Source organism: Natrix helvetica (assembly GCF_964273705.1).
Source record: "Natrix helvetica genome assembly, chromosome: 2".
Lineage (NCBI taxonomy): Eukaryota > Metazoa > Chordata > Lepidosauria > Squamata > Natricidae > Natrix > Natrix helvetica.
In genome coordinates, this window is record NC_138552.1 from 162,353,430 (window position 1) to 162,373,655 (window position 20,226).

General features: G+C 36.4%; 2 protein-coding genes across 7 annotated transcripts in view; both read right to left on the reverse strand.

Annotated features, from left to right (window-relative positions):
- Positions 1-20,226, reverse strand: part of LOC309386795 (dystonin-like) — a gene marked incomplete at its 5' end in the record, with an annotated part of 348,938 nt that overhangs the window by 130,563 nt on the left and 198,149 nt on the right. For all 6 annotated transcript variants that reach the window (XM_081942582.1, XM_081942577.1, XM_081942581.1 and 3 more), the window contains 6 exons: positions 92-637; positions 2,640-2,924; positions 3,881-4,114; positions 4,573-4,725; positions 15,098-15,233; positions 17,011-17,099. In XM_081942582.1, coding sequence (XP_081798708.1) covers positions 92-637; positions 2,640-2,924; positions 3,881-4,114; positions 4,573-4,725; positions 15,098-15,233; positions 17,011-17,099 — 1,443 coding nt within the window. The remainder of the gene's footprint in view (positions 1-91; positions 638-2,639; positions 2,925-3,880; positions 4,115-4,572; positions 4,726-15,097; positions 15,234-17,010; positions 17,100-20,226) is intronic.
- On the reverse strand, positions 5,025-14,322 carry LOC309385730 (dystonin-like; the record flags this gene model as incomplete). The annotated part of the gene is made up of 7 exons (XM_081940436.1): positions 5,025-5,030; positions 5,818-6,051; positions 6,358-6,507; positions 7,352-7,570; positions 7,956-8,105; positions 8,767-13,875; positions 14,275-14,322. The coding sequence occupies 7 exons, from the start codon at positions 14,320-14,322 to the stop codon at positions 5,025-5,027; spliced, it is 5,916 nt and encodes a 1,971-aa protein (XP_081796562.1).

Below are 20,226 nucleotides of genomic sequence, written 5' to 3' on the forward strand. Positions count from 1 at the left end.
AGAGCCAAACTTAGAAAACTGTGAAGAAAGGTAAGATATAATGCAATATTTTTTTAAAAAAAAAGTCCCACAGACATGCAATTCAATTTACCTTAGAATAGAGAGTCTTGAAGCGACCAGTTGCTCTATCCAACTTATTCTGTACCTCCATGTAAGTTGATGAAGTATCCATGCCTTCTTTCTCATATCTGACACCTTCTATTTTGTTGCAGGACTTAGCAGCCTCCAATACTCTCTGTCCAGCAATAGTGATAAACCGCAAATCCCCTTTGTGAGAAATGACATCTTCGGAAAAGCTCTTCTGCCTTTGCAGTTTGATGACGATGCCGCCAAAGTCGGAGGCTCCAATCTCTAGGTTCTCGAGTTCTTGCTCCGCCAGCTGCAGCCAACTTTCAAACTCGGAGTAATCCGCCTCGAACTTCTCGAGCTCCTCCTGTAGCGAGCGTGTTAACTTCAGCTTCTGTTCGGATTCGGCCAACACAGTCTCATATTGCACCTTCAACTCCTTTAAGTTCTTCTGGATTTTTTCTTTTTCCTCTGGTGAAAGGTGATGTCCTTGCTTCTCAAGCAGAGTCTGGGCGGATTGTGTTGCTACAATGACGGCTTGTTGCTGAGAAATAATTTTTTCATGTTGCGCCTGGGGAGAAATCCAGTGCGCCTGGAATTAGGCTTTTGCTCTACAGCAGGATACCAATTTTTAGTAATTCTCTATTCATAGGATATTGAAAATTACTTAGAATCAACAACTGATTCTTTACTATATGCTACAATATGCTTCTTTACTCATTTAATCTCCCATTGCCAAAATGACCACATGCAAACAACATGTTAAAACTTATTCAAAAGGTTCTGGTTGGGTTCATGTCAAAATATGTTTTTTTTTTTAACTGAATTTTTGTAAGCCTACCTTTATTACTCTTATAAGTACAGGTAGTCCTCAACTTACAATAGTTCATTTGGTGACCTTTCAAAGTTATGACAGCACTGAAAAAAGTGACTTATGACCTTTTTTCACAGTTATGACCTTTCATGAGCAGGTGATCAAAATCCAGACGTTGGCAACTGGTTCATATTTATGACCGTTGCTATGTCCCACGGTTGTGTGATCAACTTTTGTAACCTTCTGACAAGCAAAAGGGGGAAGCCAGATTCACTTAACAACTGGGTTACCAACTTAACTGCAATGAATCACTTAACAACCGTGACAAGAAAGGTCATAAAATGGGGCAAAACTCACTTAACAAATGTCTCACTTAACAACAGGAATTTTGGGCTCAATTGTGGTCGTAAGTTGAGAACTACCTGAGTGAATATACAGTATCCAGTTTCCCTGAAAAAAGGATCTCCCCAGATAATAAGCCCAATTGGGCTTTTGATCGCATGAGCTAAAATAAGCCCTCCCTCGAAAATATTGGAATACAGCAGCAGTCATGAGGTGACTACACTTGCCGCCTCCTGCACCTAAAAAATAATAAGACCTCCCTGAAAATAAGGCCAAACGCTTATTTCAGGAGTCAAAAGAAAATAAGACCTTGTCTTATTTTCGGGGAAACACGATATATAATACTCCTTCCTGCTATTTTCCCCACAAAAAACAACTCTGTAAAGTGAGCTGGGCTGACAGAGAAAGATTGGCCCAAGGACATCCAGCCATCTTTTATGCCTAAAACAGAACTAGAACTCACAATCTCTGATTTTCTAGCCTGGTATCCTTATCAGTACATTAAATTGACTCATCATACACGTTTCATCATATATGCTTCTTGGACATACATGGAAGTACTTCTAATAGTGAGGTCCCTGAGGAAATCCTCCTGCTGATTTATAGGGGCATTTATGTTCCTGTGTATGTACATATAGGATACAACAATATCCTATTGTTGTATTATGTTGGAAAGTATCACAAAGAGTTTTTTTCCACTTTCCTTTGACTCTTTTTCCTCTGACTTTCTATTCTCTTAGTACCTCCAACTCCAAGGTAGTCATCAAAACCACCTCTTGGTTCCACTCTTGAACCTTGTGGGTATAATTTCAAATGAGAACTCTTTGAGCCTTGCAGTGCACTAAGAAAAAAGGAAGCAACTCCAATATATTTAGGAACATAGAATGGTCCCAGCAATAAGGTTTGATTCCACTAGACCTTGTTTTACATATTCTTGTCTCAATTTTAATCAGTCAAGAATGTGTATTCTTTTTACTCCAACCAGGGGTGGGCTTCAAAAATGTTACCAAGGAGTTCTCTGCCCAGCAGGGTTAGGCATGGCCTAGTCGGCCTTCTGCACCATGGGGGAGAGGGGGCGTTTTTGCCCTCTCCAGGCTCTAGAGGCTTTGCTCAAGCCTCTGGGAGGGCAAAAACATCCTCCCCAGGCTCCAGAGGCCCTCTGGAGGCCAGAAACAGGCCCGTTTCCAGTCTTTCCGAACTTTTGGTCAGGCTGTTTTTACCCTCACTGAGCCTCCGCACGCACCTTGCACTTACCTGCATCCAAAACGATCAACGTTGGGACTCCTGGTAGGGGAGGGGTGGACAGGGCCAGCCAGGAGTAGGATTTGGGGGTTCTCCAACTGCACAGAATCTTGGCTATAGGTTCTCCTGAACCCCTGCGAATTGCAATTACTAATATGGTAGGTGCATACATTACCTTAGCTTTCTGGTATTTCATGTTGAGATTATCATCTGACAGTGTACGTTGTCCATCTACAAGAGTTTCATTCTGTTCTTGGGTTTCTAGCAAGTTGCCATTTACTTCATCTTCCCCTCCAATCAAATCCTCTCCATCTCCTTCATGAAAATGAGTACCATTCTGTTTGATTGTTGGCTTACTTTTTGTATCTCTATGATCAGCATCCTTATCTACATTTGACAGCCAGTCCAGAAGATTTTCTATCACATTTTTGCTCTCTTCAAGTTGTTGTCTAGCTGCAACCTGAACAATTGAAGTTCAAACCATCAATAGCTTGCTCAAAAATATTTACAGGTACAGATACAAAATGTCCCCAATATATGATAGTAATTCAAATTTTGGTTGAAAATGAAAGAACTTTCTGGCTATCAAAACGGTAAGTCTAAAAACAAATGTGAAAACAAAGATGCTCCTTGATTCAAAACAACAACATGTGCACTGATTTTATGCTTGCTTTCATTCCTTAAAATATTCCCAAATTATTTGGATACTAACAGCAATAGACAGCTGTAGTCATCACTTAACAATGGTCATTGGGACTGGAATTTCCAACACTGCTGCATAACCAAGGTGCTTAATGGCAGCTGTTTTGATACTTTCAGTTGCTGTCATTAAGCAAATTCTGTGTCCTCATTCGGTGCAATGCCATGTGTTCACCATTTGCAACCTCCTGCCAGCTTCCCCATTGACTTTGCTTGCCTGATGCTGGCAGTGAAGGACCCACAATGGTGATCATGTGACTATGGGATATTGCAATGTTGTAATTGCAAGCATGTTGCCGAGCACCTGGTTCACGATCACGTGACTGTAGGGACGTTGCTTAAGTCCTAAGTATCACATGTTCAACACCATCATAAATCCAACCATGGAACAAGTGGTTTGTTGGGAAGCTATTGTGTTTAGAGAAGCCTCTGCTCTAAGGATGCATTGTGGAACTATACCACTTCTAAGCCTTCTGGAACGGTTTACAATTTCTTTTTAAACTGTAGTTTGATTAATATATCTATAAATGAATATGGAAATTTAGATATGTTTGATGAATAAATGAAAGCATATGCAAACATGAATGAATAACGATAATCAACTCAGTTGTCAAAAGATTTTTGCTGAAATTTCTCATTCATATCAACAAGTACACGCAAGCGGAAATTATGAAGATAAATCATTTCGAAAGAAAAAGTAAATATTTGCCAAAGAACCTTTTCTGTTTCTTGTTTCATAGCTGTTGTCACAGCTTTATCCAGCTCTTTTCTGGATTCCTCTGCCTTCTGGCTTAGCAACAAACACTTGGTTTTCGCTTCATTCAGTTTCCTCTCAAGAGCAGTCTTATCTTCCAATTGCAGTTTTTCTCCATTCTCTTTCAAGAACATTTCTGTGTCTTTCACAATTTCTGCCAGGGCCTGTGTATTTGCTTGCATGTTTTTCTGCAATTCCTTGAAGAAGGATGGCAACGGAAATACAAATCAGAAAACTATTATTTATTTTTATTTATTAAATTTATTGATCAACCATCTAACCACAGGGCACCTCTATTCAATTTCCTTCCCTTTTTGTGGAATTTTAGAAGCATTTTGGGAAGCTTTATTGGTGAAAATAGAAACTGTAAACCTTTTGGAAGATTAAAGGCACTGTTTTAACTCCTAAATCCCTGACTTCCTCAGTACAGGCTGTTTGTTTCAATGATAATTTGCTGAATAATGCATCAATTTGGGGCTTATATCACAGGTTTAGCAATAATCCATGGTTTGCACTCACAACGTTTTGGTTTGCCCAATAAGTTAAAAACCACCCTAGCCATGGCATGAACATGAAAAGTGATTCCACTTGCTGCAAATTGGTCCTTGGTGAAATTCTGACTGTTTAGTGTGTTTGTTGATACTCAATAATTTACCTGTTGCCTGACTTGGTATTGCTGTAATTCAGTCTTGCTATCTTCAATCACAAGGGCCTCTTTGTGGCCTATGATCTGATTTTCTGTCTGTGTGAGTAGATCGCATATATCCTGTAATTTTTCTTGGAATTCCTGATGCTGATCCATCAAATCCTGTTTTGAAATAAGAACACAGCTGCATAAAGGCACACAAAAGTTGTTGCATAAGTTAATTTTCAAGCAACCACATTGCAAAGCTTTCATTAGAAATTGTTTCCGAAAGTATGCTGTAAACATGAGAGCAGTTGCACGCAGTTTAAAGAAATGGAATATAAAAGGTATGGATAAACCTCACAAATGCTGTAAGTAAAGAGACCAGTTTGAGATGGAACCGCCCAGCAGAAGTCTGGCCATGCATTAGGCGTGTGAAAATCCAAATTTCTTTCTTGTTCAAAATCTGTAACACACAAGCATTAATTCTAAAACAGGGATGTCAAAACCAATGTTAGTTGAAAACTATGTGTTAGATAGTTGGTACATGTAAATGTTATCAGCATTGAGATTATGTATGTATTTTAAACACCACAGAAGCATACGTGCAATAAGATTCATTGGCTCACTTATCCTGTCCTCCCATTCTATGTATTTTTCACCTCTGTTATTTTAATAAAGTCCTAGCCTTTTTAATATGAAGACTTCCACTCTTGGCCCTTAAATACTATCTCTTGAATCTAGTTGGAGTTATTGCCTTTTCTATTAGCTCTGTTTTGAACAAGTCTCTGTTTTTCATATACTAGTGAGGCATCTCCAGCTGGGTAGCTTTAGATATAAAATAAAATCCCAACAATGTATCACTCACCCTGAAAGACCATGAAAATTTATAAGCTCTACAATGGTTTTCCGACATGTAAAGGCATTGATGGTTCTGGCTGAACTTGACAGGAAGAAGTAGGATTTAATCACCAAACTCCCCCTTTTTCCCTACATACTCAAATCTTAATTCCAATTTAGATCCCACTCTTTCTATATTATGGTTGCTTGTTTAAGTTTCATTTGAAGCCAAAATATTCCTATGTTGTAAAAATTATTATTATGAAGGGTAAATTTAAATGATCATTAAACTAACTGTTGATAATGCCTCTCTAGAATTCTGAAGGATAAATCCAGCGTTCAACAGCTTCGAAGTTTAGATGGACTATAATTTTGGCACCTTGTTGCTTTAGCTATCTAATAATAGTAAGCACAAGGCCACATAGAGAAGCAAACCTGGTGATCAATAAGAACTTGAGCTGTTTGTAAGAGAGATTCAAAACGATCCACTTGAGATCTTATTTTTTCTTGCATTTCCTGGAAGTGTCGTTGCGTAGAATTTAATAGCCTCAAGAGTTGCTTGCTTTGGTTTGGTGAAAGATCTTGGGCATGTTCAGAAATGAAGAACTGAATATCAAATGCTGTGGATTCCAGTTGCAGTTTTCTACATCCAAGCTCTTTTTCGTGGTCCTGCAAATTAAGCAAAGAAAGTCAGATAATATTCTAAACAACAATATCGGGCTCCTGAGCTCCATTTTTGGCTGCGACAACTTTCTGCAACCCTCTGCCAGCAAAAACGGAGGGCCCCTCCCAAACTCCATTTTTGTTGGCAGAGGCACTACGGACTGGTCCTTTGCTGTTTCCAGGGTAGCCCCATGGGCCAGATCTAAGCACCAGATCTGAGCCTCAGGCCTGGAGTTTGGCAGCCCTGGTTTAGACTCACTTAGTGGTGAGATGGGTGGGAAATAAATTTAATAAATAATAACTAATACTTGCCTTGGCTAACTGAAGCTTTTGCTTCACATCTTCCACATCACCAACATTCACCATCTTCAAATTATTCATCGTTTCACTCTTTTCAACAATCCAATCTGTGAACTCTTGAAGACTGACTAAAAGTTCCTGATGCAACACAGCAAGCTTGGCCTTTAAAAAAGTGTTTAAAAGATATATTTTGCTAACAGCTTTTTCACACTTAAATAAGAAACCGAAGCGTTCTTACATTATAGCAACCCAAAAGAAAACAAAATTACTCTTATATTGTGTCTGAGTTTTGAAGATCTGCAAAAGTCATTTTATGTTATCAGAGCAGAAACTATGAGCCCCCCCCCTTTCAATCTATAACATTCTTCCCCTATACACAATGGAACTTTAAACATTTTTTTTAATGTGAGAGGAATGGAGAGGATACAGGTGGGAGAGGAATAGAAGAAATAAAAAAAGAGATGAAAAGGATAAAGTACATGTAGTCCTCGACTTACAACAGTTAATGTAATGACCATTCAGAGTTACAAAGGCACTAAAAAAAGTGACCTATGGCCATTTTTCATACTTATGACCAGCATGATCACGTGATCAAAATTCAGACACTTGGCAACTGACTCATATTTATGACAATCGTCGTATTCTGGGGCCAGATGATGACCTTTTATGACCTCCTGACAAGCAAAGTCACTGGGGAAGCCAGATTCACTTAACAACGTTTCTAACTTAATAACTGCAGTGATTGGCTTTAGAACAGTGGCAAGAAAGGTCGTAAAATAATGCAAAATTCATTTAACAATTGTCTTGCTTAGCAACAGAAATTCTGGGCTCAATTGTGGTCGTAAGTTGTACATGAATTGAAAAGCGAAGTAATATCGATAAGGCCATAAATTTGTGATCTAATAATTTATATAATTTTATTCTATTATATTTTAAACAGGATTATTTTAAGGTAATGTCCCCGACTAAAGCAAGCAAGCAAGGAAAATATGGAATATGAACTTACCATTTCAGAGTCTACAGCAAAGACTATTTGCTTTGCTCGGTTTGAAGACATTTCACAGACCACAGAGAATTCTCTCTCTAAGCAATTATAACTTTCTTTTAAATCTTCCAGTTCCTGCTGTGCAGGAACATTTCTGGATTGTAATTTCAGAAAGTCTTCTGCCAACTTCATATCTTTTCGCAAGGTGACAGCAAACCCCGCAAGTCCTGATTCAAATGCCTACATGTATAAAAAATAAAGTACAAAACAGTAACATGAAATGAGAATAAAAATAGATGAATTCTACTCTTCATTTTATTAGTCAGAATGAATTATATTCTATCAGGGATAAAACAAATTTGTATTGCCTATCAGAAAAAAGGAATAATTGACTTGTGTAATATTGTAATATTACCACTACTCCTACTAAAAATTGTAACTTTACACATTGACATTTCTTAACATGAAAATGATATAGTGCATAAACACAGAATTCAAATAGGGGAGACCTGGACTGAAATCCTAACTCAGTCATATAAGTTTGGATCTTGTAAGCCACATACATTTGTTAAATAAACAAACATTTCTATACTAATCCTATTTTCTATTAAAATCAATAATTTACCTCTAATTGCTCAAGTTGTATTTTTAGAGCTTCCAAGTCATTACTGATGGGCTGCAGATCATCTAAGAGAAATTTCATATCTTGGACTATTATCAAGTGCCTTCTCAGGTTCTCTGTGTAGCAAGTACAGGGCTGCAGAGCACTGGGTAACTGGAAACATTATTGAACAACAAGTCATTTTAGCAAAACTATTTATGCAAGCAATTCATCTGCATTTATTATTATTCACATTTTTACAGCTGTAGTTTCACTCTTCACAGCTGCAGTTTAAAATAAGTAAGGAGGATCAACTTAGTTTTTTACCAGTGATCCTGCAATATCAATAACTAGAGAACATTTATGTTTCTTTATAGGAAATTTAAAGCAATTTCCCTACCATTTTGACATGTTGGATGAAATGGTAATGTAAAGGTAAAGGTTCCCCTCTCACATATGTGCTAGTTGTTCGTTCCTGACTCTAGGGGGCGGTGCTCATGTCCATTTCAAAGCTGAAGAGCCAGCGCTGTCCGAAATGCCTCCGTGGTCATATGGCCAGCATGACTAAACACCAAAAGTGCACGGAGCGCTGTTACCTTCCCACCAAAGGTGGTTCCTATTTTTTCTATTTGCATTTTTACATGCTTTCGAAATGCTAGGTTGGCAGAAGCTGGGGCAAGTAACAGGAGCTCACTCCGTTAAGTGGTGCTAGGGATTCGAACCGCCGAATTGCCGACCTTTCTGATCGACAAGCTCAGTGTCTTAGCCACTGAGTCCCTCGTTGAAATAGTACAGCCACTCAAACAAACAAAACAATGTAAAAATTGCTTCTCACCGTGCTTGTTGCCACAGATCCTGGAAAAGATTCCTTCATTTCCAAGGCATGATCGCAAAAGTATTCTCCTGAATGGTATTGTTCCTTAGACTGATTTGTTTCCAAAACAAGAGCTTTACTGCTTGGAGCTGGGTTCTTTGAGCAGGCAGCTGATTTTAATTCTGATGCATCTTTAGCTCCATCTGGACTTGGAAGCAATTGGTCAAGCTGAGAAACTATTTTCACCTGACTCCTTTCAGTCTGGTCTTTGACGCTGATGATTCCATGTTTGCCATTATTTGTATGATTAGAATTATCTTGCTTCAGGATATCAAGGAGGAGATCAGGACTGCTATTATCAAGCCAAATACCTGGGGGAGGATTGCGTTCATTTGCACTGATGCAAAATGGATTGACCAGAATGGCTGTTTCGGCAACATTGTTTTCATCTTTGATATCAGATTGATTAGACTGCTCCTGCTGCATATGATTAACTGTTTTAAATACATTTTGCATTAAAGCCCTTGTGCCAGTATAACTTAAAGATTTATCTTCCTGATTGTAGTGAATGCAGAAATCGTCTATTTTGTTTTTAAGTATATTTGGTAAGGTTTCATGCAATGTAGCATGGACATTAGACAAATGTATTTTCTGATCCTCTATTAGAAGAGAATCAGGCAGATGTGTTCCTTTTGGTGATAATTGCACATTGTTCTTGGTGGCTTTTTGTAAGAAAGTAGAATTATTATCTTGAATGTCTCCTACCTCATCATTTCTTTCGCTATTGTGATTAACAAGTATTTCATGCGCATTTGGTTTTGTACTAGGCCAGCTGTTACCCATATCAGAAAAGGAGCCCACTGTTTGCAAATGTTCGTTACAACCCATTCTAACTTTGCTAATTACGTCTTCGGAAGTTTTATCTTCCATAATATCAAAGCTTTCTGATTGGAGATTTTTGTGATATACTTTGGAATGTCCTTCTCTTTCTTTGGTGTCATTGATTTGAATAGGTTCTGGTGTATCTGATGTCAGAATCTGGAAACTCGGTTCTTCAGAATGCTGTTTTGTTTGGGTTTTATCAGCTTCCATTCCATTCTCTTTATTGCCTCTTTCAATTTCCAGGTCGTTGGATGAAACTCCCTGTGTCAGCGCTAGGATATTGTTGGTTTTGATATTTTGTGCACACTGCTTTAAGTAAGTAGAAAGATCAACTACTTCATCATGGTCAATAGTTATGTCTCTAGCCAAGCCACTAGGTTGTACAAGGGATTTAGCTTCATTTGAAAACTGATCAAGACTTGCTTTCTCCTGACATGAGGGAATAGTTTCATAAGTGCTTTTAATACTCAATGAACAATTCTTTGTCAAGCTTCCATCTGATTCTAGGCTACTATCTTCCCACAGAACTCCATTTTTATTCTGTTTCCCATCAACCATGATATCTTGCCCTAATTGTCTATCATTTACTCCATGACTTTCCTTACAATTCAGAAATGACACTGCTTTTACATCTTGCCCGATAGCCTCGTTGTGCTCCGAGGGCAAAGTGTTTTGAAGAACAATGTCTGGCTCAGCCTGAATATTTTTTGTTCCAGTGGCATTCTCTGAAGCCACAATTTGACTGCAACATGCATCAAGCTTTATTTCTAAGAAAGGTTCTAAAATATTTTCAGCATCTTTCTGGCTTTCATCTTTACTTTTACCATTCGTTATATTTTGACAGTCATTGACAATGTTTCTTTTAAAACACGGTAAGCCGTTTTTCAACTCTACTTGCAAGTTACAGTCCTGATGAGTAAAATTGTATTCTGCTGGTTTTTGAAACTGCTCTCTTTTGTCTCCTAAACACTGGCTGCCAGTGCTTATACTCTGGCACTGTGAGTAATGCATTTCTATCCCTTCCTCATTCTCATAATCAGTCTCATCAGATGTATAATAATCAAAATCTACATAATCATAACTATCAAAGTCATCTTCACTTTCTTTATCCTTATTGCCTAAGTAATTATCTACAGAAATGCTTTCTTGTGCCATATCATCAGAATAATTTTCTTCTTCAGTACTACCACTCTGCTCTTGCCTATCTTGTTTTATTTCAGCTTCATCCAATTTTCTCAGAGAGGTAAAAACCTCATCTCTTTCTTTTTCCCTCCATTCCTTATCTACATTTCCAGTCCCTTCTCCCTTCTCTTCTTGAACAGTGCCTCCACTGAATGGGTTCTTACTCACAGTTTCAGGTGTATCGTCATTATCCAATTGACCAAAGCATAGAAAACTCTCCTCTTTCTCATGCAGAAGATATTTTGATGCTTCTTCTGCTGGCTTATCTACAGCAATTTTAATACACTGTACATCGTCACTGGCTTCTGGAATAATACTTCCCTTATCTGTAGAGGACCTACCCTTATCAACTTTAACTACATTATCAACAATATCATCACTATGATAATTATGTATGCTGCCATCTTTATACTGAGCTATATCACGAAGGCTTTGACTATCTTTGCATTCATTACTACTTTCCAAATGTGGAGTGATACATTTTCTTTCATCCCATGTTTCACAAAGCTTACTATTGCTGCCTTCTAGAAGAGAGCTATTATCATTCACAGACAGTTCATTAAGTAATCTAAGGGGAGTATCTATACTGACAGGTGAAACACCAAAAAATCCAGAACTGATTCCTGCCAATGTTGTACCAATATTGCCTTCCACTGGAAGTCCAATATGAGTGCTAATAACGTGATCTGTCTGAAAGAGCTCAATGGATTTAACATCACATTCCAATGGTGGAACTCTGTAAGATTTATTACAATAATCATGTAAAATTCTACTATTTATGTTACTCTCATTTACAGGTTTGTCATTGATATTAATATTACTCTCCAGAGATTCATTTCTTTCAGTTTTAATCTGTTCCTGATTTATCAAACCGATGTTGTCTTTCAGAGGTAGATCGTCCTTAGAAAAAGTATTCTCCATCACAGTTATCCAATGGCTATTCATACAACTATCTAATAATAGGTTATCGGGAGTAGGCTCTGTAGGTTCCAAAGGAGATACTCTGTAATTATTATTATGGGATGCAGCAGTGATGTTAGCATCTGACTGTAATGTCCATTTTTCATTACAAGCCCCTAATTCTTCCTGAATATGACCTTTTAAATATTTATGGCCAGTTTTCACAGTGGTAAGTAAACTATTCTGGAAATTAACTTTTTCTTCATCTTTTGTTAATATAATTTCTTCATTATCCTGCAGAAAGTGAGGTGGACATTCCTCGGTGTTGTTTGGTAGTTTTCTTCCATTAATAAATGCTGAAGGATTATTTATATCCAAAACATTATCTAAGTTACCTAAAAGATTTTCATTGCCACTCTCATTTTCTCTGTCTATCATGCTTATGCCAACTTCATTTCTGCTTAAAAGAAGATTTCCTTGCAAATGCTTATCAAGGGACTCTTTTGCCTGATCAGCTTTAGCACATGATTGGTTAACTAAATTCTCGTGAGTTTCTTGAAATCCCCCCGTGTTATTGTTGCCAAGCATACTTTGGGTATTTGTCTCTTGACCTAAAGCACTGCCAGTAACAGAGTTAAGTATTACAGTTTTAGGCTGTTGCTCAAGATATGGACCCTCCCTATTTTCAGAAGATTCACGAAATTGCTCTTCAGTTCCAACTGCAATGCATTCAGAGTTCTTGTCATCCATTAACAAACTGACAGCCTCATTTAAGTCACCACAATGCAACAAAAGCCTCTGGCCTGTATTTGCATCCATATAACTGTTTATCATTAGGTAAGACATGAAAAGCTTTTGATTCTGTTGTGAGTGGTGACCTGTGAGTTTGCTGGTGTTCAGATGCTCAGTGTCCTTTCTTTCTTCACTCTGTGTAGATGGATGGAATTCACAAAATGAGAAACATCTTGCAGCCCTTTTCAATGGGAATGGCACATCATCCCCATTCGGCAATTCATCAGGAAGAGTAATATTACTCAAAATGGATAAAATGTTGCTATCTATAATTCCGTGCTGGGCTGCATTATTTAAGCTGATCACTTCAGAGGTTTCTGGAATATATAGTGCTGCTATTTTTTGCCTCCCATCTAGAATTTTGCAAGCCAGTTCGTTAGATATCATTCCTTGATGCAAACATATAGATACAGGGAATATTTCACCACTGTGTGGCCAAATGAGTCCTACAAAACCTTGCTGTGACTCTAACACCAGCAAGGCACAAGTAGAAGAGATCAGGTTGCACTGTACAGCTTCATCTACAGTCAAACGCTTCGGGGAGTTTGGTGACAGAATTCCACCTGTCCGAACTTGACGAGTCAAAAGAGCACAGGCAGTATCTTGATCTATAACTCCTTCTCTCATTGCTTCTTCGACAGTCATCCTGTGATCTGAATTAGGATTAATTATGCCCCCAGAAAGTAGCTGAGCATCTAACAGCCTGAACATAGTCTCCTTCTCTATGAATCCTTCATGAGCTGCCCTCGTAACAGTTATTTTCCTTCCGCACGTTAGTGTTATTTTGCCTCTTTCTTGAAGAGCCACTGGTAAAAACCTTAAACCTGTTTCTTTGGATATCACAGTCCTTTCAAGCAATTCCTCAAATGGTAACTTTTCTGCAGTATTGGGATCAATAAGGTCTCTAGATGTGTCCTGGCTTTCTATGATCTTAGCATATAGCGCTCCAGAAATCAGTTTCTTTTGGAAAGCTTTGTGCAAAGTTACTGGTTCTTCTGCCCCAGCTATTTTTAGATATCCTCCAGAAAGCTGGATCTCAAGAATTTTAACAGCCAAAGATTCTGAAATGATTCCTTGCTCCAAAGCATTCACAACCGGGATTGTGGTTGCACTCAGTTGCGAAACAACTTTCTTAGCGTTCTGCAAACCTTGCAGTTCCGATGCAACTTGTTCATCAACAAGTTTAAGGGTCTTTGCTTGTTCAAGATCAAAATTCTTTCTCAAAGTAGGTGAAATTAAACCAGATAAAATAATCTGCCTCTGAAGTAATTGGATTCCAGTGTCATAGTCAATAAGGCCTTTATAAATTGCCTGGAAGACTGAAAACGTCTCTCCGGTAGTCTGATCAATGATGCCAGCTATGACTTTGTCTACCTAAGAACATAAAAATACATTTTTTCAGTATCCAATAAATATTAAAACACGAAATCTCTGAATTTAAATACTTATCTGTAGGTGGCAATAAAAGTCATTTACTTACCAGATTTGGAGCAAGACTGTGAATGTTAGCAAGTCAATGCAGAAATGATCTATGTCAGTGATTCAACTGCACGTGGTGTGATACAAGATTGAGACACGGCATGCATCATCAAACCAAAAGTCTATGTTCCGCACACATCAACAAGGTTAGTGAAATACAAGAGCCAATGATCATATAGTGAGTGAAAAAGACACGTTCCTGGAAGACAAACTGTCATGCCATCTATGTGGTTGGTGAGAAGTTAAGAATATTCAGAAAATAATGATACCAATAGTCATGCTACTCATGTTTACAGCATACAGCACTTTTATGTTGACACCACTGTAACCACCTAAATGCATTGCAACTGGTTTGCATTGAAAGTCATCCATTAGAAACATTTAATGCACACGTGAAAGTTAGGGGTTTATTTTTCATATATTAAATATATATATATATATATGTATGTATGTATGTATGTATGTATGTATGTATGTATGTATATATGTATATATATATATATATGTATATATATATATATATATATATATATATATATATATATATATATATATATATATATATTTATTTATTTATATTTATATATTTATATTTATATATATATTGCATATATTAACTGACATTTTGTAATACTTTTTACATATCATGAGAGGCCTTAAGGTGTTTACCTCACAGTTAGTGAGAGCGCCCTTTCGTAAGTATGTAACCAGCTGAAATTTAATAAACTTTTGAAATAAATATACAAAGCAAGAAGTATAATCTACCAAATTTTTGTAGGGTGTCAGGATTCTGAAACATAGAATTTGTAAAAGATGGGTTTTTAAAAAGAAAGGTAAGTGATGTATGATTTTTTTTTGTTTTTAGTTCATGCAAGACACAGATTTAAAGATTTATTGATATATGCATGAATATATTTTCCTTTTTATACATTCAGTAATAATTCTTATTACACAAAAATATAAAATGTTTTCATTTAATCCTCCTTTTGTCTGATGCACACAACTTAATGCAGTATTTTTTTTAAAAAAAGTATTAATACACAGTTCTATACCCATGCAATAAGTAAGGTTTAGACCATACACGATCATCAGTAATATTATATAAGTTTTAGGCTACCTTTGCATCCATGTTTTCATCTTCTATATTTCTTTCCTCCTCCAAATGTATCAAACCTTCACTAGATAAGAGTTTGGAACATTCTTGCAAGGACTTTATATGATTTTCCATTTCATTTTTCTCATCATTTGTCATTCTATAAAACAGATTAAAGATACATATGTGATTTTCAAAAATAGACGGCAATAGCATAGAATAAGAAACCATGATTTTGATAAATCTTGGCCTACTGAACACTAGGGTGGTTCATTACAACATTCCTCTTTCCATAAGCAACAGAACAAAACCAGAAATAATTTACAATCTGAACTTGGGTTCCTAGATTCATCAACCAGAAACAAATCCTGTGTTAAATTATTTTGCTTTGTAAAAGCAGCAATTTAGAAGACTTTAGACTACATGTTTTTACGTGTTTAACACATTAATACATAAGTAAATAGAGTTTCATTACATCAAGAACTAATGCCACTTTATGTCAGTAAATAAATCTCACAGAAGAAGTAATTACAGGATGCAAAAATGAATTTAGAACCAATACAGCTGCATATGGTTGCCTATGAAAATAATGGTGAGTAATTTGATCTGGATTATTCACTTTATTTGTAACCTTTCTTCCTGGATGAGACTTTGCATTAAAATATACAAACTGTATTTTCTACTGTGCAGTGCTTTTACAAGTGAACTGCCAAATTTAATGGATAATCTAGACCTGAAGTATTATTTACAAAAACAAAAAGTTTTCTGATGCCACATACTACAGAGATGCACTGTAGCCAGTGTAATATTTCCGAATGTCATGCTGAAGACTGTAAACTTGGTATTTGGGGATGGAGTGACTATGCATGCGCTTCCATAGCAACACTTCACTAAAAACCATTTAACTTGTTTGGAGAAACTAGTATATTTTATTATTCTGAGGCGTAGTGGTCAGAGTGCAGTACCTCAGGCTACTTCTGCTGACTGCAAGCTGCCTGCAATTTGGTAGTTCAAATCTCATCAAGGCTCAAGGTTGATTCATCCTTCCATCCTTCCGAGGTGGGTAAAATAAGGATCCAAATTGTTGGGGGCAATATGCTGACTCTGTAAGCCACTAAGAGAAGGCTGTGAAGCACTGCAAAGTGGCATGTAAGTCTAAGTGCTATTGCTATTCTTCCCAAGCAGCTACAAATAGTCATAGCCATGACACAGCCATTTTCTAATTATTTATTAGATAAATAATACATTATCAGTATTTAGAATCATTTGCTAAAGATGATGCACAACAGAATGCACAAAGCTAACTTTAAAAAAATATCCTTAAAGCCAGTTCACAGCTTCTAATATGATGAGGAGAAAATCATCCCCTGCTTCTTCAAGGAAAGTTGAGAATGACTTCAACAGATATTGTATTTGAGAGAATCACTGATGTATCACATCCTGAGTGATAATTCCCATTATTCTAAGATTTGAACAGATTGAAGATTAAGTCTAAGGTCTGCTATTAAGATCAAACTTTGTGGGTGCAATGTAATTAGGATTAGGGGAAATTTATAAACAGGAAGGTTGCCAAAAAGTAGATAGCCACAAGCTACACAATTACATTATCATCATTAGAACCAATATCTTGGTTCCCCTTTTAATCATAAGCAAGTATCAGCAAGAGGAAAGTCAAAATGTCTATGACGATTCTCAATCATTCAAGTTCTGAAGAAGCTTCTTGGATGAGAAGTGAAATGTTTTCAAGGGGGAAAAAAAACCAAGAAAATCCAGTTGCCTTTGGGAAAAGCACTTTGGTACAGGAAAGACTCTTAAAATTAATTCAAACACCTTTTCTTAAGTTTCAGAAACTATAGCTGATTTGACATATCAAAAGACTAAATGTTGTTATAAAGGTTCAAATAACATCATTAAATGTCAAAATAAGTGTAACATACTTGTCGCCATGTTTTGCTAAAAATATCTGTGTTCCTTGCAAAGCCTCTGATAGCTGTCCTTTCTTGGCCGATAATTCATCAGAAGAAATCTGAAAAATAAGAAAGTACATTCAAATATCCACAGGGCTCTAATAATAGAATTAAAATGTACTTTAAACAATATAAAATATTTTAAGGTTAAGCAAAAAAAGATGTGTATCTGTAGTATATTGACATTTGATATTAATACAGTATAGATTGCCATGCCTGCTTTGTCCACAAATTAATTTCTTGTTTTTGAACAAGCTAGATCGTACTGTGTGTATATATACAGACACACATATACACACATACAAAAGTAAGCCTCTCATAGATGTGCTAAGAGGGGCATTCTTGTATCTTTTTTTCTTGGGAACAAAGGCCAGGAACTTAAATCAAAACTTAAAACTGAAATACCCTAACATATGCTTAATTAGCAAAGCAATGACACAGCTCATTTAACAGGAAACCAAAACAGTGAATTTTGAATGTAAAGAAATATTAAATAAATAAGCATGTGCTAATAAAGCCTCTATTTTTCCTCCCTAAACTGTTCTGGTCTTTGCTTTAGGTGGCTTTTATGTAAGCATATATTGTCAAGTGAAAACGGGCTGATTATTTGTATTTCACCTTATTATTTTTACATTTTTATTATAATATTAAAGTGAATACACTCAATATTCCACGTGCAGTTGAAGATAATTATGCATCTCAATAGCTTATTTCTAGTTTTGTTTTTTCACATTAGCTGGAGGGATATAATGCATTACCAGGCAGAATTTTTATTTACCTGTTTGGGGGAGGTGAAATGCTGGAATTACTATGGCAAATTAGGATTCTGATATTTCATTTACGACTGATTCTAAGTCAGGGGTTCTAAATTATACCAATCATCAGTTATTTTAGTTAAAAACAAAGATTGAATTAACTTTGACAAATATTTCCCCAAAATGGGCTGGAGCCAAGTTAAAGATGTAATTTATCAAACACCTTCAGACCTCGGACATATTAATAAAAACTCTTTTTGAAGAACAATCTACAACTTTCTCTTTGGGATTCAACCCTGAGCTGCATGTATTCTTTTCTACTGGAATTTTCATTTCATTGCTACTATAAGCCTACCTTGGATATAGCTTGAAAATGAATGGAAGTGAAGAACATTAACATAAGCTAGAAGAACTTGTAGATCTGAACGACTAAGCTTTTATTTGCTATTCTCTAGTCTTATCTTTAATTTGCTTTTGCCTAATGTGACTGACAGAAGCAAAACATTAGATGAGGTGCAGTCTAAGTACAGTTGAAAGCTTACGCAGTTCATAAACTTTTCAAGTCTTCAAATTAATTTAAAATGATTATAGTAATTGCCAAATTGCTCTGAGCAATTTGCTCTGGAATATTTCATTCACTGTGGACACTATCCACTAGGTGCCTACAGCAGTCATAAAAAATATATACTTAAGGAATACTTTCTGGAGTTCCAAATATTTTTCTTACATAACCTAAAAGTTCTATCAAGAAACCTAATAGCGTCATATAAATAAAGGCTAAAACAGCCCATAGCCATCCACAATACTTATTACTACTGAGAGTATTTCTTTGTAGATGACACTCTGTCAGGACATTAGATTCTTTCTATCCTTATCATGGCACATCACAACATTTACTTCAGAAAACTGGGTGACAGTCCATCTGAAAGAAGGGGCTGAAAAGCAAAGGGTTTTTAACATTGGAAGTAGCTACCCCTTTCTAGCTTCTAAAAAGTGACTGCCCTGAATGATCCAGGTGAGCTAATTAAGGCACTAAAATAGACTCTTTAGATTGCCCATAGTGACAATCCAGGGCTATTCTCACAGGCCATGTTTTTTAAAGCCACTTCCTTTTTCTTTTGTTTCTCTGAATATTCCCAGCACTGAACCCTATTTTGAAACTAAGGTATGAATGTGAATATAAAAATGTTCTCCTGATGGCTAATTCTGTGAAGTCTGCACTGAAGAGTCTGATATTAGGAGCACAATGAATATCCCTTGCTATCATAATATTGGTTCAATATATTCCTGAAGGGAGAAATCAGCAGGGGAAGTAGCCACACAAAACAAATCATCCTCTCTTTAATTACAATGAATATCCATAATGACATTGTTTTGGATTTTTCAAAAGAAAAATATCGAGCTTACTTTCTTCTGAATATAACTGATAAGGTTTAAGATGAAATTTGAATCCAAATCTATAAAATATGCCTCTGTTACAGTAATATTCACTGAATGGATAGAAACTAGTTAACAGCCTTCTACTCATGCAAAAATCTGTAAGTATATCTAGCAAAAATGTATCTATAATACTTCATTGTTGGTTGAGAATTATTTTCTGAGGAATTAATATGTTCAATTTATGTATTAGGTAAACATTTTAAATTTTAACAAAAGAAGGGTATTTTAGTTTAGTGTAAATTTAACTTGAATGGATTTTAGCAGAGTTCTCACAACATACTATGCTATTATTTGTTTACCCAGATGTTGCTGAATAAACCAGAAGAAGCTGGGTTCACAGACCATACTCTCCTTAGTATGAAGGTTGACTCTTCTGAGGTTATGCAACAGAAATCAGTAATGTTAGATATGTGATTCCTATCATTTTGTTGGCCCTATGAAAATACCATGGATTGCTAAACTGTACTTTCAAATACACTGTTCTTTCCTGAGTGGCAACCCATGATTCACATAACCAACAGGCCCCTGCTTGGGATGATTAAAAAAGCCACATGGACACCCAAAAATTCACGTCTTAAAAAAAAAAACCCGCCCTCCCCACAAATCATCCAACTAGGCTGATAAGTTGGCCCTGACACTCTGGAGACATAAGTTACTTTAGCAGTCATAACCCCTGTACCCTTCATTCCAGGTAGTTTCTTTCTTCTTCTTTTTTTTAAGCACAGCCTCTTGCCAGATACCAGTGGGAATTGAGCAGGCGCCTTCATGGCCCATTTCCAAAATCATACATCAACAAGTGGTAAGTACAAGGCAAGGAAAACATTCTCTAAATGTTCATCACCGTATGGAATCATTACAAGTTTATTCTTTGAGAAAAGTGATATATAAATCTAAGTATTAGTATAGTTGAACATATATTTTATGAAAATTTGAAACCAAATGAGTGTGATATTAGGATTGATGTAGGGCATACAAAGAATCTTGCCTGAGA